The 22,546-nt window shown below is 40.2% G+C and overlaps 2 protein-coding genes across 2 annotated transcripts; both read left to right on the forward strand.

Moving 5' to 3' along the window:
• Positions 1 to 411: 411 nt before the first annotated feature.
• LOC115079671 (protocadherin gamma-A12-like) lies at positions 412 to 2,883 on the forward strand. Its single transcript, XM_029583424.1, has one exon. It carries the CDS (start codon positions 445 to 447, stop codon positions 2,881 to 2,883), a length of 2,439 nt encoding a protein of 812 aa, XP_029439284.1. The 5' UTR covers positions 412 to 444.
• Positions 2,884 to 8,144: 5,261 nt separating this feature from the next.
• LOC115079672 (protocadherin gamma-B1-like) lies at positions 8,145 to 10,791 on the forward strand. Its single transcript, XM_029583425.1, has one exon. It carries the CDS (start codon positions 8,323 to 8,325, stop codon positions 10,789 to 10,791), a length of 2,469 nt encoding a protein of 822 aa, XP_029439285.1. The 5' UTR covers positions 8,145 to 8,322.
• The last annotated feature ends 11,755 nt before the right edge of the window (positions 10,792 to 22,546 follow it).

Below are 22,546 nucleotides of genomic sequence, written 5' to 3' on the forward strand. Positions count from 1 at the left end.
CTTGATCTCACAATTTTTCCCATTGGCAAAGGATAAGAGACAAGCTGGAAGAGTCGGAACCTACTTTTGTAAATGTGTACAGAGATATATAAACTATAAATTAAGAGAGAGCTGAAAACAGCTGGCAATCCAATAACCGTTTTATTTGAGCTGCTGCAGTTATTGGTTTGAACTCTGAGTGTCGCTGTTCTACAGTCAGGGACAAAAATATAAGGCGACATCCGTCAAAACCTCCTCCTACAGTGTACCCACACGGATTAAATCACAAACGCACAGGAAAAAGAACCGGACGGACTCATAGCTCCTGGATACAGAAGGGGGAATCTCGATTAATGTTTTCCGCATATCAGGAATTCGTCTTGGTAGTTTTTAATCTGAAAAAAACAATTATAGAAGAATCAGAATAACCTAAAGGCGCAGAAGCTGAGGCAACTCTGCAATTAAATGGAAATGGCAGAAAAGCAAAGTGGACGAAATTTCAAAGGCAGAGTGATATTTGGCTTCATAATGCTTATAGTCTGGCAGACTGCTGATGGCCAGATTCATTATTTGATTCCGGAGGAAATGGAGAAAGGCACTGTCGTGGGAAATATTGCAAAGGATCTCGGACTTAGTAACCTGCAGCTTTCGGAATGTGGAGTTCGCATTCTTTCCAGAGGTAGGGCGAATTATTTTTCCCTCGGTCAGAAAGATTGCCTTTTACGCATAAAAGAACGAATTGACAGGGAACAGATTTGTGAGCAAACGGCCCAATGTTTGTTAAATATTGAGATTCTTGTTGAAGAGGCAGTCCAGTTGTATGCTATTGAAGTTGAAATCCAGGATATTAATGACAATACCCCAACATTTCCTGCTGATGAAATAGTCTTAAAAATCAGTGAAAGTGCAGCTCCGGGAGTGCGATATCTCCTGCAGGACGCGAAGGATCAAGATGTGGGGATGAATTCTCTCCAGAGCTATCAGCTCAGCACAAATAAACATTTCACTCTGGATGTAAAAACCGGAGCAAATGGAGTGAAAAATGTGGAGTTGGTGCTAGAGAAAACTCTGGATCGTGAAGAAAAGGCTGTTCATCATCTAATCCTCACAGCTTCTGATGGCGGGGATCCAGTCAGATCAGGAACAGCGCAAATTCGCATCTTTGTTCTTGATGCAAATGATAACGCGCCACATTTTAATCAATCAATATACAGAGGGACCATCAGAGAAAACGCTCCTAAAGGTACTGTAGCGGTCACCCTAAATGCCACTGACTTGGATGAAGAAATAAATTCAGAGGTAACCTACTTATTCAAAAAACTTACAGATGCAGCATCCCAAATATTTCAGCTTGACGCTAGGACTGGAGAAATATCAGTTGTAGGGAATGTGGATTTTGAGGAATCTGAATTTTATGAAATTGAAGTTCAAGCAAATGACGGGGGAGACCTCTCCTCCACGTCAAAAGTTGTTTTACACGTTATTGATGTGAATGACAATGCCCCGGATATAACAATCACAAAACTTGTTAGCCCTCTGGCAGAGGATAGTCCTCCAGGCACGTTAATCGCCCTTCTACATGTGCATGACCGTGATTCAGGAGAAAATGGGCAAGTAACGTGTTCGATTCCAAAGCATTTTCCATTTCTGTTAAAGCAATCATTCGGCACTTACCACAGTTTAGTAACCACTGCAACCCTGGATAGAGAAGAAGTGTCAGAGTATAATATAACAATTACAGCTAGGGACAAAGGCAGCCCACCTCTTTATACAACCAGAACCTTTAGCCTCGTGATTTCCGATAGAAACGATAACCCACCTATCTTTCAACAGACGTCCTATACAGCTAACGTGATGGAAAACAATCCTCCAGCCGTTTCATTTTTTTCTGTTACCGCAACAGACAGAGATTGGGATCAAAATGCCAAAGTCACTTACTCCATTCAGGGAGGTAATATCCCCGAATTACGTTTGTCCTCCTACATCTCCATTAATTCTGAGACGGGGGTCATCTACGCGCTGCGTTCCTTCGATTACGAACAATTCTGTGAATTTGAAATTCAAGTGAAGGCTGAAGATGGAGGTTCTCCGCCTCAAAGTGCTAACGTCACTGTTTTTGTCTTTATCCTGGATCAGAATGACAATACTCCCGAAATTCTGCACCCCGCTCCTCAGGGGGGTGGCTCCTCTGGAGTAGAGTTGGCGCCTCGTTCATCCGAGGCAGGTTATTTGGTTACCAAGGTGGTGGCTGTTGATGCTGACTCTGGGCAGAACGCCTGGCTCTCCTACCAACTGCTAAGAGCTACGGATTCAGGGTTATTCACTGTGGGAATCCACACTGGTGAAATAAGGACAGCTCGTCCTTTTCTAGAGAAAGATGCAGTCAAGCAAACTCTTTCGGTTTTAGTGAAAGACAATGGCCATCCTCCTAGGTCTGCCTCAGCAACAGTCATTGTAATGGTGGCGGATACCATCCCTGAAATTCTTTCCGATATTCGCAGTTTTTCTTCTCCCACGGACACAGAATCGAACTTAACACTATATCTGGTGATTGCTGTTGTTTCAGTCTCCTGCTTGTTCTTTATTTTCATAATAATGCTGTTAGTCCTCAGGATTCATAGATGGAGGGACTCACAACTATACCCCAATGTTAATTTCAACACAGTTCCTGCTTCTCAGTATGAGGCTGTTGACGGTTTGAAAGCTTTCCTACAGACATACTCCCAAGAAGTTTTCTTAGCACCTGATTCTAGAAAAGACTCTCTTAATTTTCACAATTCAAGTTATCCAAACACACTAACTGATAATCTGATGCCTATAAAAGAAGCATCTGCTTTAACCCAGGAAGCTTTGGATATTAGTAATCCCGATCAATTCTTTAGTAAGGTGAGTGTTCTAATTTAAAGCAAAATACGGTTGAAAACAAAGTATGTACAAGTCATAACATGGAAATCTCTACACACAAAGAAAGTCACCTTAGCAAGAAAGAATCCCTTTGTGATTCAATAGTCTCTGCTAATACAGATAGCAACTTAAGGGGAAATTGACACCAGATTTGGAATTTTCTAATTAAAAAAGAAAACGAACTCCCTACTGCACCACACTAACTGCACAAAATAGAGATCTAAATATCTTGTCAATGTAAGCAATGAGTTTACTTATAAACAATGTTATGCATGCCCATAAATGACTTATACATACTAACTAAAAGTACCAATGTTTTGTATAGGTACAAAGTCCAAGTAGAAATATTCATCCAGAAATTTCTTAACAAAACAATCTGAATTCAGGTTTTAGTAGGAAATGCAGAAATTGTGTAAATAATTAGAAAAAAAGATACAAATTAAAGTAGTGAGTAACATGTTTGCTCCTTGATTGAATAAGGAGCATGAGAATTGCCAGAGTGAATGACAAGTGGAAATGTGAATTGTTAGAAGTCTTAGAGGAAACCCAGACAACCACATAGCTGACTCTGTGATAATAGAATTAGTTAGTAATTGGGTGGGTCTTGCAGAGTGCAAATATAGTAATAAATAGGAGGCCTCCAATTTTTTTTCACAGATAAGGGCCTAAGTACATAAAAAAAAATTCAAAATAGTGGAGCTTCAAGCCTTTGGAGATTTTCAAGTGATGGGGTACTGGGTTATTTGGGATACACTGCTTATTTTTTTATACTTTTCAGTATTGATTTGCATCATTTAAATTTTCCATGCATTTTATGCTTTTATGATGTTTATGTTGATAATTTATTGTTTTATTGATGAAAACAACTTCAAGTGCTCCTATGGGAGAGGTGATACAGAATAAAAAAATAAATAGGGCCTTTAAAAAAAAATCACAAATTATCCCTTTGCAAGCAGTATATATTCACGCATAGTCCACTACACACTTAAAGCAGCTCAACTCAGAATTCAGTAAGAATTCTGGTCTTCATGGGCCAGTTTTCTCAGAAAACATAGTCAGAACTCAGTAAGGTGTAATTATCTTTTTTTGGCCATCCCTAGAATCAAGTTCATGTGCAAGTTTTCTACCCAGCTCATTTGTAGAAATAGAAAACTTGTGCTGCTAATCAATGGGAAATCCAGAAAGATGAAAGCATTGGTTTTAAAGAAGAAAGTAAGGACTCTAAAATGTATGTTATCATCCATTTGGGGACCAGTGTTTCTCTTGAAACAGCATCCAAGAGTATAGAGAAATTTCCAGACTCAGGGGAAGCAGACTGGGCACATGGTAAAGAATATTGTCTTTTCAGAAGCATTACCTGTTCATGGAAAAGGGAAAGAAAGGCTAACCTATATATACAATTTCAATACATGGCTCAGTATTTGCTGTATGGGAGAAAGTTTTGGGGGCTGGAGCTGTGTATGGAACAGTAAAAAGGCTATATAGTAAAAATGGCCTACATCTGTCTGTGGCAGAAAAAAAGGATCCTAAGAGAGATATTCAGATCATATATCATAAAGCATTTAAACCAGAGGATGGGGTGGCAGAAGGTAATTGGAATATCACCCCAATAAATACAGGAAGTGAATGAAGAAATTAACAAAAATCAGATTAATAGGCCATCTTTTTAACAAAAGAGCAGAAAAGATGACTAGGAAGAGCAGCAAGCAGGTAAGAAAAGTGAGAAAAGTATAAGCACAAATACTCACAGTCTGGGCCATAAAATTCCAGCTCTATAGGCCTTAATAGTGGAGGTGGACTTGGGTATTGTTGGTATTAGAGAAACATGGTTCAAAGGATCTCATGAAGCAGATACAGACATACCTGTTCAAAAAGGATAGAGATGACAAAAATGGGAGGGGGAGCAGCTCTTTATGTTTTGAAAACATTATCTGACCAATTGAAATGCAGGGGTCATGGGGAAAGGAAGAAGTACTGTGGGCTGTCTTTAAAACGATGATTGCATTTCCATTTATATGATGTGGTCTACAGGTCTCTAAGTCAGACAGAAGAATTGGAGAGAGATCTGGCCAGAAGACATCAAAAGGTGGGGAGGAAGGGAGAAGTGTTGATTGGAGATTTTAATCTGCCAGATATGGATTGCAGTATTCCTACTGCAGAATCTGCAAGAAGTAAAAAGATTGTGGATGTTCTTAGAGGAATATATGAAGGGGAGGAGTGATACTGGACATGGTACTCACAAATGGAGAGTCATATCTCTAATGTCTGGGTGGATGCCTACTTGGGCACCAGTGATCATCAGATGGTATGATTTGATATAACAGCCAGGAGGAAGAGAAGTCACACTAAGATCAGAGTCCTGGATTTCAAAAATATGGATGTTGATAAATAGCAGTGTAGCTCAGAGAGGAGCTAGAAGGCTGGGAGGAGATCAATGAAGCAGAAAAACAGTGGGTCAAATTAAAAGGAACTATTACAAAGGCAACCAACCTTTATGTGAAAAAGGGAAATTAATATAGTTCTCCAAGGAGGTGGCCAAGAAAATAAAGAAAAAAAAGATCAGCATTCAAAAAGAACAAAGAAACTCAAAAAGAAGAATACAGGGAATTTTATCTGATGAAACTGAAGGAGACATGGAAAGAAATCAGGATAGTGAAAGCTAGAGTAGAAGAAAAGATAACCAAAGAGGTAAAATCCTAAATTCCTTTATTTCTATTCCTATGCTAATCTAAATTTACCTTTTAAGTTGTCCCGAATTCATCACCCTTGTTTTATGTAACTTATTTATTCTTTCTCTCTGGTTTTCCCCCTGGTTTGATGTAAACCATTACGATAAGAGCTGTGTCTTGAGTATCGGTATAGTAAAAAGAAGTAAGTAAGTAAATAAATAAATAAATAAATAAAATGTGGTGACAAGGCATTTAGGACAACATGGGATAAGTTCAGAGGATCCTTAGTTCTGAGGATATGAAAGTAAAGCCTGGGATCCAGCAGGCTCTGATCTATTGCAATAGAAATAGAAGGTGAGCAGACTAGATGACCTTTATGATCTTCAGCTTCCATTATGCTGTGTGTTTCTATTTGTCTAAAAGGTTTGACAAGCCATCTTTATTGAATTTTTGAGGATGCTAAAGACAAACTTAATAGAGAAATAAGATTAAGGTAGCTAATTTAGACTTCATCAAAACTTGATGTGGTTTAAATGGCAGCACCCAAGGGTCATATTTAATGGTACATACTCCAGTTGGATTAAGGTAATAAGTGAAGCACATTCAGGCATTATTGTTTAGATGGCACTTGGTCAATTGCTATTTAATATTTTGATTAACAATCTGAGAAAAGAATAAGCAGCAATATTTTTCTTTTTGTAGAGAACATCTAATTGTGCCACATTGTAAATATGATGCAGGACTCATGGAGTTCATAAAGGAACATAGATACCTTAGAAAAATAACAGAGAAATGGCAACTGAGATTTAATGTGGACCTAAAAGGGGAAATAAATGCATATGAGTTATAAGAAATAGGTGATATACACTTTCCAAGAGGCATGGGTTCTAATTCTAACCGGGTGTATTAGTTGCTACAAAGAAAAAAAAAGCTTGTAATAAGTATAAAGTCAACGAATAGCAGCTAAAGCTAGAGATGGGTTGCAATGAATTAAATTGTGTGGAAACAGAAAAATCTGTAATTTTCCCACAGTATAATGCCCTTGGCAGGATACTTTTCCAATATGGTGTTCAGTTGGGCCACCAATCTTTATAATGGAAAATCACGTTTTGGAAAAGGCATTACAAATAGGCTTTTCAGTAAATAAAGTGAATGACAAAATTTACCAATGCAGAAAACTTGTTCAAGCCGAAGGTATTTTCCTTAGTAAAATAATAATTGAGGTAAAATTATACCAATATATAAATGAAGTCTACAGGTGTTTTACAGAAGCTTTTTTTTTTTTTTTACACTGGAGCAGTAAACTAGGGGTAGCTTCACAGGCAAATGGAAATTAGATTTCAACAGAACTTTCACAACTTTCATTAAAATAGTGGTGAAATTAAGAAATATTTTGCAAGGAGAAATGGCCATGACTATTACTTAGATTCGGTGGGAGACCCAAACCATCAATATCTCAACAATAAGCAGGGAGGGGAATGATCAAGGATTTGAGATGTCCGAACTTTTCAAAGTTTAAGCATCAATATTTTTTGTTTTGAAGATGTGTCAACACAGCATTTATAGGCCACATCTTCAAAACAAAAAAATATTGATGCTTAAACTTTGAAAAGTTCGGACACCTCAAATCCTTCACCTTTCCTCTCTGCTTATTGTTGTCAAGACTATTACACTACATAACGTCATTTCAAAAAAAAAAGTAGAAAGAAAAAATACAATATAATTAGACTGTATAAAAAATAAGTACCGAGCCGGTGCTTAGGTATGTGGTGTTATAAGGATTTTTTTTTTCTATGCACATACTTGACTATAGATGCACATTTTAATTTGTTAGCTTTTCTCCTGATTACCATGTAGAAACTTTTTAAAGACAATTAGAAAAAGGTTGAACTGGATACACCTCTGGTCCTGTTTCAGTATGACTTTGTAATTATGAAATAATGGAAACTCATTTTCTTCTGTGATGGGGAATCTCTGGGTTGTGATACTAATTATAGAACCAAAAATAAAGGTGTTATAGTAATTGGAGAAAGTATCTACTTAAGTTGTATTCTCTTGTAAACTGGATTCTGCATACATTTTCTTGCTGACTGTAAAAGTTTAATAAATTTGAAATAGTTCTAGTCTGTGTTCAGATCATAACAGAAGAGATCATAACTGATCCCTTTAAACCTATCCTCTGAAAATTGGTAGGTAAGATTTCTTCATCGTGTAAGATTTTTGCAAAGATTTCTGGTAGTTTTATATCACAAATTTAAAAAAAAACTATAACATGGCAAACAAAAACTAAAACATAATTTGTATGTAATGGTATTTTAGTTTCACGCTTGGATACTTGTATGCGAGACAATTTTTCTCTTAGTTTTTTACAATATCAATATGCTATAACGTCTTTGAGCATCTATAATTTACTGCTCTGGGGGGAATCTTTCAGTCATTTTCCTAGTCAACAAAAGAATCACTAGTCTTATTGCAGTTCTCAAGTTCAGACTCAGAGTGCCGCTGTTGGCCAATGCGGAGTCAGAGAAGGAATTGGAGTCCATTAGAGCCTCCCCTTCTCTTCCTGCACTATCTCATGTGTAGTTGCGGAAGGAAACGCTGAATACAAATCACTCTACCTAAATCAAAGGAATTCTCTTATATAAATTCTTCATAACAGAGACATCTGTATTTTAATCTTTTTTCACTTCAACGGCTTTTTATCTGATGTGCTCTGCAAAGACCAAAGACAGTCAAAATCTAACATACTGGAAATCCAGCATCTCTGACAATGGCTGTGAGGAGGATCCGACCCTGCGAGACGGACTGGAGAGTCAGACGGCAAGTATCATTTTCCTTCCTAATTTGTTGGCTCTGTCGGTCGGTTTGTGGACATATTCATCATTATTCAGTCCCGGAAGAAATGGAAAAAGGTTCCCTTGTGGCAAATATCGCCATGGATCTGGGTTGGAATTTAAGCGACTTAACTGATCGAAAACTGCGGGTTGTCTCTGGTGCTAAAAAGCAGTATTTCCGTGTAAACTGGAATGGAAACTTATATATTAATGAGAGAATAGACAGGGAGAAAATTTGCCCAGATATCGAGATTTGCTCCCTTAACTTCGAAACGGTTGTTGAAAATCCTCTAAATGTTTTTCATATCCAAGTGACTATCCTGGATATTAACGACAATTCTCCAAGTTTCTTCAGAAATAAAATCTTAGAAATAAGTGAGACAGTATTGCCCGGTGCGCGCTTTCCCATAGAAAACGCGCGAGATCCCGATATCGGAAAGAACGCGATACAAAGCTATAAACTCGGACTCGATCAATACTTTATAATGGAAGAGAGGGAGAGCACCGATGGCATCAAATATGCAGAACTAGTGTTACAGAAACCTTTGGATCGGGAAAAGCAAAGTACTCATCATTTAGTTTTGACAGCACTAGATGGGGGAGATCCAATCAGAACCGGAACTTCATTGATTGTGATAAATGTTATTGATGCTAATGATAATGCTCCCATCTTCAATCAAGAGAGCTATAAAGTTAGAGTTAAGGAAAATGCACCAAACAACTCTCTTGTGCTTCAAGTGAAAGCTACTGATAAAGATGCAGGAGCTTATGGGCAAATTTCCTACTTTTTTACGAACATACCAGACAGCTCTCGTGACGTATTCAACCTTGATCCCGTAAATGGCGAAATTACAATTAAAGGATCTCTTGATTTTGAAGCGACTGGGAATTTAAAAATAGGAGTGGAAGCGAGGGATGGAGGTGGCCTAGTTGCCCACTGTAAGGTATTGATAGAGATTATTGATGAGAATGACAATGCGCCAGAGATAACACTAACGTCGATCTCCACATTAGTATCTGAAGATTCTCCTCCTGGTACAGTAATAGCATTAATCAACGTTCATGACCGGGATTCTGGAGCAAATGGTGAAGCCATCTGTCATATCAAAGACCGTGCTCCTCTTAAATTAATATCATCTTCTAGTAACTATTACAAACTTGTCACTGAAAATATTCTGGATAGAGAATCTGTCTCAGAATATAATATTACAATTATAGCCACTGACAAAGGGTCTCCTTCTCTCTCCACTGTGAAGACTTTACAACTACAGATAACAGACATAAACGACAATATGCCCACTTTTGAGCAAATACCCTACATTTCTTACGTTCATGAGAATAATTCACCAGGAGTCTCCATTTTTAGTATTAAAGCTTCGGATCCAGATTTGGAGCAGAATTCTCTAATTACTTACACAGTAGTGACCACAAACGTTGAAGGAGTGCCCGTGTCTGCCCTCATCTCTATCAACTCAAAGACTGGAATTATCTACGCTCAGCGTTCATTCGACTATGAACAATTTAGGGAATTTCAGTTCCAGGTGAAAGCTGAAGACAGTGGAACGCCCCCTCTCAGTAGTAACGTCACTGTGAAGGTATTCGTTCTAGATCAGAATGATAATGTTCCTAAAATTCTGTATCCTTCACTCCGTTCTGATGGTTCCGTACTCTTTGAGATGATTCCTCCTTCAGCCGAGGTTGGTTACCTGGTGACTAAAGTGGTAGCAGTTGATGCGGATTCTGGACACAATGCTTGGCTTTCCTATTACCTGCGGCAAAGCACAGAACCAGCGCTCTTTAAAGTCGGACTTCATACCGGAGAAATAAGGACATCTCGAGCTTTTCTGGAGAAGGATTCTCTGAAGCAGAGAGTGGTCATTTTGGTAAAGGATAACGGACAGCCTCCTCTTTCCACCACAGTTACGCTGAACATGGTATTTTCGGAAAACTTTCAGGAAGTTCTTCCAGAATTAAGTAACCAATCCGCTGATTCGGATTACGAATCGAATTTACATTTGTATTTAGTGACGGCGTTGGCTTTGATCACGTTTTTGTTTCTTATGACTGTTTTCTTGATGTTAGTAAAAAAGTGTTTAAGAGCAAAGAAGTCAACGGTTCTGAAATGCTTAAGCTCTGACCTTTGTTCTCAAACTGGCCCCAGCTTCCCATCGCACTGCAGCGATGTTACTTTACCTTATACCTACCAACTCTGCGCAGCCACAGAATCCGGGAAGAATACGTTTACTTTCCTTGAAGCAAATGAACAAAGAGAAATAATAAATAATCACAATTCAGCTGATAACGCTGCGATATTATTTATGAGCAGTCAAGATATCAACCTAAAGTGGGAGAATGATGCAGATCAAAAGGTGAGGAGGTATACTTTTTATATAAATATGCTTTAAAATATATTATGTAATTTGCTTTTTTTTTTTTTTTGGATAAAGCTAAAGTGTGGTGATACATATTCTACATTGGAATGAGATAATGAGCAGCAGTAGAAAGAAAATAGAGAGAGAGAGAATTGATGTGAAAGGGGTAACGGTTAAATGTTCACTAAAATATTTTGAGTCTAAAATGTTTAATTTGGAAAAAGCTGAATCCAAAAACTGGACTACAAGTTTAGGGATAATTCAAGACTAGTAGAAGATGATGGAAAATAAAAGAACCAGCGCAATGAGCAAATTACATTTCTAGGGGCTCTAAACTGCAAAATTAGCATGTGTGCAAAAACTGGATCTGAGGGCTTAACATCTCCAAGTATGCCTATTTACAACTCTGGTATTTTGCAGGATAGATGCTGATCAGTTATTGAACCTTGAACAGGCCATAGAAATATTAGGACTTACTTATTATAGGCCAGGGGTAGATTTTAAAAGAAGTGCGCAAGGCCTATATGTGCACGCGCTACCTGGTGCGCAGAAGGGGGTGCACAATTGTGCACCTTGCACACGCCGAGCTGCACTGACTTCCTCCGTTCCCCCTAACCTGACCTTCCCACCCCTTCCCCTAACCTTTCCCCCTCCTAGCCCTACTCTAAACCCCCAAAAGGTTTATCTTACCTTTTGTGCCTGCCTCCGGACAGGCGCAAGTTACGCATGCCAGCAGCCTGCCGGTACATGATCCTCTGACAGAGCAGCAATGGCTACTCTGTCAGAGGCCTCTGACCCTGCCCCATCCCTGGACCTCCCCACCCCTTTTTGCAAGCCCTGGGACTTACACACATCCCGTGGCTTTATGTGCGTCGCCGGGCCTTTTGAAAATAGGCCCGGTGCATGTAGACTCGATTACGTGCATAACCCTTTTAAAATCCGGCCCTAAGGTTTTAGTTTTGCACCAGATTTATAAATAAAACATCCTATTATTTGTCGATGGGTAAAACAATAATGCAAAACAATAATAAAAGAGTCACAATGTCATTTAGAAGAAATCCCATTGCCATATTCTCTGATCTATTCTATTCTGTTCTTAGGCTTCTGTACTGCCTTATCCCCCCACAAGAGGACCTAAAGTAGTTTACATCGTATGACATAAAATACATCAATTCAGCAAAGTATACACCTACAAAAAATGTAAACAATCCCAAATGTGGCCCTACCCAGCCATCTATCTCACTTCAGAAGGGATGGGACTATCACACTTCTATAGAGTACTAACATTACATCCCAATTTCATTGTAATAAATATAAACAACTGTAATAAATATAAACAAGGCATTATATGAAAAAAGCATAACACAATTAGCAGCATCACAGTAAATATACTAAAAAACATTAATCTAATTCTCAATGCCATCCTCTAACAGCTACCAGTGTCCCAAATGTCCATTCTTCCAGTCATTCTGGAAAAACTCCCAAGGATGCAACTCTGTAAATATCGAAAAAGTCACTTCTTCCCTCTTCTACCTCTCTCCTACCTTGCCTGTGTTTTCTTTAACATTACTATTAAAATTCAGATATTTATTATTTGAAATAAATTGAGTGCTAGTTTCCTTAGTTGTCCTAATTCAAATAAGTTGTTAAATGTGTATCTACTGGAATAAGAAGAGTGAATGATTTACATGGATAATGTATATTGTCTTGTATAGTGTTGTTTAATAACAATTTTAATGAGTTCTTGGTAAAATTTTCATTGTTAAAATAAATCTTTATAAATACTATATACACAGGTTTGTGTTTATATTGTTCACTATGTAATTTATTTATTAACCATAGTTATATTCTGCAATATTAATTTACATTGCAGATTATTTATTTATTTAAAACCTTTTATATACCATCATTCTGATTTTCAATCATGATGGTTTACAAAATTAAAATAGAAAGTAAAAGTAAGAAAATTAAAACACAAAATTACAATTAAATTAAAATACAAAACAAAGTATAGTAGCATTAACAATAATGAATTATCATAAGAGAGTTTCAAACTCAGATCATAAAGAGAAAATAATTAAATAAAAAATATTGTTTAAGATATGAAACAACAAAATGCCTTCATATCATAATCCCATATGTATACAAGTCACTAACACACAACAAATAAATCACAATGTAAAAACAAAACAAAATAGATAAAATAGGTGTTATGGGCCCCAGAATCTGGGAAATCCACCTGGGGAACAGCATGAGGATACAGGCAGGGCTCAGGACAAGACAAGGGGCAGTCTACTGCCTAACCAGCCCCTATCCTGCAAGTTGAGCCCTTGGATTCTAGGGTCAATAGGTCTCTGCGGCGGCCATACATGATAGTGATAAATTCACAGAGGCAAGGCTTGAACAAGGCAGGCTGGAGACAAGGCTGGGCAGGCTTGGCAAGCTGGACAAAGCAGACAAGGAAAGGCAGGCTTGGCAGGTTGGACAAGGTAGACAAGGCTTGGCAGGCTGGATCAGGCAGCCTTGGCTGGCAAGGAAAGGCAAGGCTGGATATTAAGCAGAACCTGGAACTAAACAAGACAAGGTGAGACAAGGCCAAGGACAAGACTCTGGTGCAGGCAGGACTGGAGACTGGAACAGACAGGACAAGATCAACAAGGCAGACTATGGTAGGACTTAGACAAGGCAGACAAGTGAAACACTGAACAAAGAACACAGAAGCCCAAAGGCAGCAAGGTTTGGAACAGACAGAATAGGCCCAAGGGCCACAAGGCAGAATACAAGAGAGAATAGGCCAAAAGGCCTCAAGACTGAAAACACAGCAGGATAGACCCGAGGGGCTCAAGGCAAGGCAAGAGACTAAAAGGCCCAAAGGCCACAAGGCAAGGCAAGACAAAAGGCCTATAGGCCACAAAGCAAGGCAAGGACAAGGGTCAAGTCACAGAGCCAGAATTGACACCATAAGAAGAGAAGGAGCTTCTGGAAAGGCTAGTTTACATAGGACTGGGACTTGTGCATGGTAAGGCCAGTGAGAATGATGTTGAAAAAACTAGTGATGAGGCACACTGAGGGCCTCTGCTGGTCAAATAAGGCTGCATAGCAGGCAAAATCATAACACAATCCCCCTCTTTTAATACTCCCTCCTCCTGGGTCTTAATTTCTATGAGAGCTATGGCAGGGTCGACATGACGGGCTTGACTGGACGAAGAAGGCTTGGCTTGGTTTGAGGGCTGGATGTCTGGAACAGTTCTCTTTTTTTTGGGTGGAGAGACAGTGGAGGAGTGGCTTCTACTGAGCAAGCAGGCTGTGGAAGAGTCCCCCCCTCTGGGCAGGAGGACTGTGAAGGAGCACCCCCTTCTGGGTGGTCAGGCTGTGGAGGAGCATCGCCTTCTGGGTGGTATGGCTGTGGAAGATGCCCCCTTCTGCATGGTCAGGCTATGGAAGAATGCTCCCTTCTGGGCAAGCAGCCTTTGAAAGAGTGCCCTCTTCTGGGTAATCTGGGTGCTTGGGCAGAAGCACTTCTGATTCAGAGTGTCTGAAAAACAGAATCTCTAGCATAGGGTGACTGGTATGTAAGACAACTGTCTCAGGATCATTGGGAAAACTGGACCACCAGCATAGGATGTGGGGAGAATGGGATGAGTGGAGCATGAGATCAATGGCTCAGGATCCATTAAGTGGACCACCAGCACAGAGTGAGTGGAGAGTTGAACCACTGGCATGGTAGACTGGGCTCCTCCCGGGGTGGCATGACTGACTTGGGCTCCTTTCAGAGTGGCATGGCTTGACTGGAGTCCTTTGAAGTTGGCTGATGGCTAGATAAGGTAGGATCCCACCAACAAGGCTATGGATTCAGGTTCTTTCTGGAAGGGTTCACCTGGAAAACAATGCACTTGTTGGAATAGGACCATTACACTGGATTGTTCCTCCCGGAGTGGATCATCTGGACTGGAGTCCTCCAGATGCTGAGGTAAAACTATGGCTGCAGGATCAAATTTCTCTTGAAGCAAAGGTTTTAACAGGATTTTCACTTCACTTACTGGCTGACAAGAAGTTCTGATGGTACCTGGAGACAGAACAGCAGGCTGGAATTGAGTCTGTGAAACAGGAAGAGAATTGGTCTCTGAGCTGGATTCTGAAACAGCAGTCAGAAAAATTTTGCAAGTTCTCCCTTAGCTGTCAGTGTTGAGCTCGTTAACAGGTTGCTGCAAACATATGTGGCTTTCTGGCTTCTTGAGGTAGGGTTAGTTAGCTGTGCTTGCCTCATGGCTTCTACCAATGGGGACAGAACTGGATTAAATAGTGCTTTCACTTGTCCCAGGAGCATTAAGATGGATTCACAAGAAGATTCTACTTTTCCAGATAAGGATTTTAATATCTTTGAATATGCTGTGGTGGAATTAACTGTGTAGTTTAAATTATCTTGATCAATAGGAATAGAACCCAAATTAGTCAGGCAAACTGGGGTTTTCATTGCTTCTGTTTGCTCCGGTTCTCTGTGCTCAATTCAACAGGAAATCCCTTTTTAGGTAAGGTTTTTAAATCCCTGGAATAGGCTATGAGTACATTACTTTAAATTAGTTTGGTAACTAGGAGGAGAAAAATTGGTCAGACAGGCTGCGATTTCCAGTGATTTAACCCAGGCAGTTAGTGCTTTCAGTGGTTCTGTGAATTTTTAAAGGCTTAGTCTAAAAGGAGGTTCGAGTGTTTGTGGGTTAGGTCTTTAGAGCTACAGTTGTTAGAGCTACAGTGAGCACATCTCCAGCTTTTAGTATTACAAGTAGTACATTGAAAATGCTGAAAGATCTTGAAAGGGCCTTGAACTAAACAGACAGGACAAAAAGAATTTCATTCTAAGGAGTAAGGTAGAAAGATTCCAGGAACATAATTACACTCATTCTTAGCAGAAAAAACTGGCTTGATCTAACTGGCAGAACTAAGAATCTCACTCTTGCAGCTGGGCATTGGTCTTCTCATTCTGTTACGGGCCCCAGAGTCCAGGAAACCCACCTAGGAAGTGGCATGGGACTGCAGAGCAGGGCTTGGGACAAGACAAGGACAGGTCTTCTGCCTAGACAACTCCCTCCCCCACAGGTTGAGCCCTTGGGTTCTGGGGGCCAGTAGGTCTCTGCAGCAGCAGCAGTACATCCATGAGTCTACACAGACATGGCTTGGACAAGGTAAGGCTGGACACAAGGCAGACAAGGCTTGGCAGACTGAACAAGGCAGACTTGGCTGGCAGGACAAGGCTAGGCTGGATATTAAGTACAACCTGGAATTAGATAAAACAAGGATGAGGCAAAGCAAGGACAAGACTTGAGCCTGAAACAGACAGGACAAGGCCCACAATATAGGTTAGGGCTGGACTTAGACAAGGGAAACACCAAACAAAAAATACAGAAGCCTGAAGGCAGCAAGGCTTGGAACAGACAGAATAGGCACAAGGGCCCCAGGGCAGGATGCAAGAGAGAATAGGCCAGAGTGCCTCAAGACAGAAAACAGGATAGGATAGGCCTGAGGGCTTCAAGGCAGGAGACTAAAAGACTCAAAGGCCACAAGTTAAGGCAAGGCAAAGCAGAAGGCCCATAGGCTACAAGGTAAGGCAAGAACAAGGGTCAAGTCACAGAGCCAAGAGACATCATGAGAAGACAGGGAGCTTCTGGCAAGGCTGGTTTACATAGGGCTGGGACATGGGCATGATAAGGTCAGTGAGGAGGAACTTGACAAGACTTGTGATGAGGCATGCTGAAGGTCTCTGTTGATTGGGAGGTATCATGAAAGTAGAATAAGGCTGTGTAGGAGGCAAAATACTAACAATAGACAGAATAAAATCTCAATTATTAAAAGCCTGCATAAAAAGAAATGTTTTTAATATCTTCCTAATAAGATTTTCTTCAATTAATTATATCGACTGCAACTCTCAAAGGGCACAGTATTCCATAACTTGAGACCATGCACAGAGAAAGCTTTAGTTCATGTCACATGCAGTTTATACTCAGCATTTGATGGCATATTAAGCACACATTGTGAAGCTGAGATCACCCAGGGGTATATCAAAATTTTAAACAAAAAGAATCTTGGTAAACCTTCCAAGTGGTCCATTCCTCCTCTGTCCCTACAAGAGGCTGCTCAGTCACTCTGATATGCATGCTAATCTTGCAGCCAGTAGTCCAAGTTTTACTATCCACATCTCTTCACAGATAGTAACAGGTATGATGTTATTTACTTCTATTGTCATGAGTAAGTTCCTGCTTGATCTCAGGCACTTTTATGCTGTTGTGTGACTGTATATAGGATGTCGACGTTCTCTTTTGTTGCTTCCTCTCTGATTGGTTAACCATCTTCGATGTGGGGTGGTGTTGCCCTCTAATGTCGAATTAAGTCATAATTGTTACAAGAAAGTTAGAGGTAGCTGTTAAGAAGTTACTTCTTCCTATAGGACTTCAAATGCAAGAAATAATGTACTCTAAAATTGTAATATAGATTGCTGTGACTTTCACTAAGGTCTTAAAGTATAAATCCTAACTTCTTACAGGTTACATCTAAATGCCCTGTGAAAAGTATTTTATGACAATATTTTTGTTCTTAAATAGCACTTACAAGCTTTGTAGGTAGACTGTGTAATTATTGTTATTGCTACCAATTATAATTGAATTGAATATTTTTCTTTCTTGTAACAATGGATAAATAAACAACTGATTCTGCAATAATTTAAACTTAGTCACTTTGGATCACACAGACTGGCATTTTAGATATACAAAACTTTTCAATTTTTATGTTGTCTTCTTCCAAAGAGGACCCAGAGCAACATACAGCATCAAAATACATAGCAAAATTCAAAAGCATATACATCAAAATAAAATAACTTAAACATCATTAGTGTATACATAAAAAACAAGAGCAAAAACATCAAATAGCATATATCATATTTTTTGGGGTATAGATCACATTTTTTTTTTTTTTACATCCAGCTTGGAGGTGTTCTGGAGGGGCACTTTTTGCTGCTTCACTGTTGAAATTTTTTGTATTTAAGTTTTTTAAGATCTGCCCAGAACTTATCCAAATTCTGTTGAAACTCATATAATTGTGAAGAAAAACGTTCTGATGGTATCTGAGATTTCAAAAGAATCAATCGCCTGAAAAGCAATAGCAGATTACTTGGAGGTTTCCACAATGAGAATCATCAAATCAAATGAGCACTTGTTTAGAATCTGGTTCCAGTGTGTGACAAAATCGGGGTTATCAGCATGCAAACTTGGTTCCTTCAAGATCTTCAAACCATGAGGGATCCTTTCGACGTGGCAATATTCTACTAGAGTGACTGTGTGTAACTCAGCTCTAGTGGCACATTTCTGATGTAGTATGGCTTCAGACCAAGAGATATAAGAAAGGAATATACATTTTTCTCTAATTAGGAGACCTTGACTTTTGCTCCTGCTAACCTCATAAATATAGCTAAAATTAATTTGATAGGATATAACTTGAGAGAATATTGATCTGCTATCATAAGCTAAATTGGACAGAAAGGTACAACAAAAACCTATCAACTTCATCACTGGAACTGACAAAAAGGGGAGGTATTTTAGATCTGGTCCTCAGTAGAATGCAGGACCTGGTGCAAGGGATAATGGTGGTGGGGCCGCAGAGCAATAGAGACCATGATGCAATCAAATTTGACCTATTCACTGGAGGAAGGATATGAAGTAAAACTACTGCAGAAGCATTTTCAGCTTGGAGAAGAGACGGCTGAGGGGGCATATGATAGAGGTCTATAAAATCATGAGGTCTAGAATGGGTAAATATTAATCAGTTATTTACTCTTTCAGATAATAGAAGGACTAGGGGGCACTCACTCTATAAAGTTAGCAAGTAGCACATTTAAAACTAATTGGAGAAAATTCTTTTCACTCAACGTACAATTAACTTCTGGAATTTGTTGCCAGAGGATGTGGTTAGTGCAGTTAGTGTAGTGGATTTAAAAAAGGTTTGGATAAGTTCTTGAAGTCCATTAACTGCTATTAATCAAGTTGACTTAGGGAATAGCCACTGCTATTACTGGCATCAGTAGAATGGGATCTACTTAATGTTTGGGTACTTGCCAGGTACTTGTAGCCTGAATTGGTCACTGTTGGAAACAGGATGCTGGGCTTGATGGACCCTTGGTCTGACCCAGTATGGCACTATCTTATGTTCTTATGAAAGTGGCACCTATACAAAGGGGCGACATGTTTATGAAATTTACAAAAAAAATAATTGTCACATTTGTTTACAAATTTTTGGTGAATGAAGGATACAGGCAAGGCTTTGTCCCCATATTCTAAAAGCACTGATAGTAAGCACTGCCTGGTACATATTAGGCTTAGTGAGTGTGGCATCAATTGAAGATACATGGGCACCATGTTTAAATGTGCAGAGGATTCATGACCATAGCAAAGATATCGGGAGAGCAAGCCTCACAATGGTTTGGCGGTGTTGGGGGAGTGAGGCTGAAAAATACTTGGCAGTATCAGGGGAGCGAGGCTGATAAATATTTGGAGAAAGAAAGCGAGAGAGATCAGGTGTGTGTGCTCATTGCTGGGGTGCAACCTATATTAAACAGTGACTTGTTTATTAACTTTACAAGAGTTTTGCCATTTTTTCACTAATGCGACCTATACTCAGCAGCAACTTTTAATGCAAAAATTTTGGGACATGAGCATTAACATTAAAAAAACAAAAGGCAATAACTATACTTTCCCCACCTCTTATCTTAAAAGGAATCATGATAACTACTGTCCAAAACCATTACCACCCCACCTCTAGTGAATAAATATAAACTCCCACTTCCTCTAAATCACTCTCAAAGTAAACTGAGAAGACTTTATGGGCCTAGATGACTAGAGAAAGATTTATATCTTTCTCCTTCCTCACAGGGGTCAGGCATGGCTATATATATATAATTTTAATTATAATTTTTCTTAAAAGCACATGGGCAGGACTGTGCTTGCAACATTAAATAGCCTTGCCTGACCCCTGCGAGGAAGGAGAAAGAGACCAGACTAGCCACCACCTGTGCTTTTTACCCTTCCTCCCAGACCTTTGCCTCTCAGATGAATGCCCTCCAATGGGCTCCCATCTAATAGAGCAATAGGGGGAGATACCCCAGCCCACAATTCCATAGGGCTCCAGGATGTATTATCTGATGATTCTGGCAGCCCTCTTCAGCCCCACCCTTATTTATTTATTTATTTATTTGTTTGTTTGTTTAAAGATTTTTATAGACCGCTTATACAAAGTGTAAACTAAGCGGTTTACAATGTTAGTAGATAAAAATAGAAATACAGTATTCAATTTAAAAGAAAAGAAACAGGATACAATTTAAATGTAATATAAATATTAGTATTGAGGAAGCGGGAGGTAGGAGAGTGGGGTGCTTAGACTACTCCTCAGCTTATCCCCTTTCACCCTCAGCCTATGGCTTCTTGTTCCAGTGCCACAGGAAGCCCTGTCTAGGGAGCCTATCAAAGCAGTCCAAGTCTACAGGAAGTTTTATCCCAAGTCCTTGGAACAACATGCTGCCGGAAGCTACACTGGAGTCACTTTGGATTAGAGGTGAGGGGTTTACATTGGGGAGGCAGCTGAAGCCTAACACAGAGAATGTGGTAAAGGCAGTTGGTGTAGCTGTTTTAAAAAAGGTTTGGACAAGTTCTTAAAGGAAAAGTCCCTACATGATTAATAACTAAGTACCTAAGCCAAAGGTTGTCTTATTGCAAATGTGTGCATCATAAAATGAAAGAACCAATATGCATTGAAGACGTGATGAAGACCAACCAGCATAATAAGTGAGTGCAGTCTATTGCTGAAGAATTTTTATATCACAGGATGGAAACTTGGGGACTAGTGCCAAGAAAAAAAGGACATGAAAGGTAATTACATCAAATGGGTATTTAAAATTAAGTCCTAAAAAGGCCATCAAACAATTTAATGCATTACAAATGGCAATTATTCAGATGCAGGATGGAATTCTTGGAGTCAAGATGGAAGATATACCAGAGGATATGTATGAAAGCCATCATAAGATCAATTAGCTTGAAACCTGTTACACAACAGATTGTTACAGGAGTGGATCCTTGGGCCGACAGGGGAGGAATCACCACAGGCACCCACTGTCGGCAGGTGAGGCTGGAGTGACCTGAGACCCTGCTGGGGCTTCACCACTACCATCCCTCGTTCCACTCAGGTTGAGCCCTTGGGTACCAGGGCTGGCTGGATTTATGTGAGGTCTCAGGCAGGTGGTGATTCTCGTGGTCAGGCAGGCAAGGGTCTTGGCAGGTGGCATATCTTGAAGTCAGGCAGGCAAGGATCTTGGCAGGTGGCATATCTCGTGGTCAGGCAGGCAAGGGTCTTGGCAGGTGGCGTATGTCGTAGTCAAGCACGCAAGGGTCTTGGCAGGCGGCGTATCTCGTGGTCAGGCAGACAAGGATCTTGGCAAGTGGCGTATCTCGTAGTCAGTCAGGCAAAGGTCTTAGCAGGCGGCATATCTCGTGGTCAGGCAGACAAGGACCTTGGCAGGTGGCGTAAGTCGTAGTCAGGCAGGCAAGGGTCTTGACATGGAGCAGGCAGAAGACAGGAACTGGAAAACCAGGCGACGGAGAGTCCAAGCATGAACAGGAGCCAGGAGTAGCCAAAGCAAGGCCTGAGGAGCAGGCCTTGCTTTAAATAGCTGCAGGCCTGGGAGGAGCAGTCCTCCCACAGTGACCCATGAAAAGGGGTCATGTGGTGCACGCGCACACCTGGGAGACCCGGGGTCAGGAGGAAAGCCTGTGTTGGGGCCGACAGCATGCCATCCTGCATGCAGCATCGGTCTGGCGGCCCGGAAGGGAGGCCATGGCGGAGCATGTCTGCTGTGGCTCCTGGCCACAGCGAGACTTCTGGGGCTGAGGAGGCGGGACTGACCGCGTGGGTGAGTGAGGAAGACTGGTCAGAGGTCTCCACAGCCGGCTCTCGCAACACAGATGGTGTGCTTATCTACTTCTGAAGCTGATTTCATCACTTAATGTAAAACTATCACAGAAGGAAAGCAGTTAACTAAAATTCTGGAAGAACTTGGATTTATCAAGTACTGTAAAAACTCAGGTGGCATATAAAAACTGGCAGCCAGTACCAGATGAAACCTGTGGAAAGAACAGTTCAATATCTGCAAACAAACACATTGATTCTAAATACCTTTTCATAAGAGATAAAGTGAAACAGGCAAATTTTCAACTGAGCTATATCTCAAAATGAAAGATGGCCACTGATATCTTGACCAAACAACCTCAGAGGAATAGGAATCAATTCTATAAGTAAGGATTTGAACTCATTAAAGGAACCACAGCAAGGAACATTCATGCTATTGGGAAACTGTATGGATTTCATTTTGTTTTTTGCTTCATCTTTGTTTCATTTGTGTTAAATGAAACAAAATGAAATAAAAAAATGAAAAAAATAGCACAAGGAGAAAAACAAAATAAAATACAAATCCTCCCTCCTCCCACCAACCAGACCTGCTTAAAGAAAGGCTCCCTCCCCCAGCCCCTCCAATATCTACTATACAACATAATGGCACCATCCTTGGGCTGACTGAAAAACCAGAACTGCCCCTGCAAGACCTCTAGACTCATAGTCGGGGAAGGGGAAGGTTGGCAGGGTCCCGAGGGCCAGATGACCTTAATTTAAACATGTTTGATGGGCAGGAGGAGGCACCCAAAATCGGAGGCTTTTGTTTTTCAAATGGCGGTGGTGTGAGCTTCGCTGGGCTTCAAAATGA

Source organism: Rhinatrema bivittatum, chromosome 18 (assembly GCF_901001135.1).
Source record: "Rhinatrema bivittatum chromosome 18, aRhiBiv1.1, whole genome shotgun sequence".
Taxonomy (NCBI): domain Eukaryota; kingdom Metazoa; phylum Chordata; class Amphibia; order Gymnophiona; family Rhinatrematidae; genus Rhinatrema; species Rhinatrema bivittatum.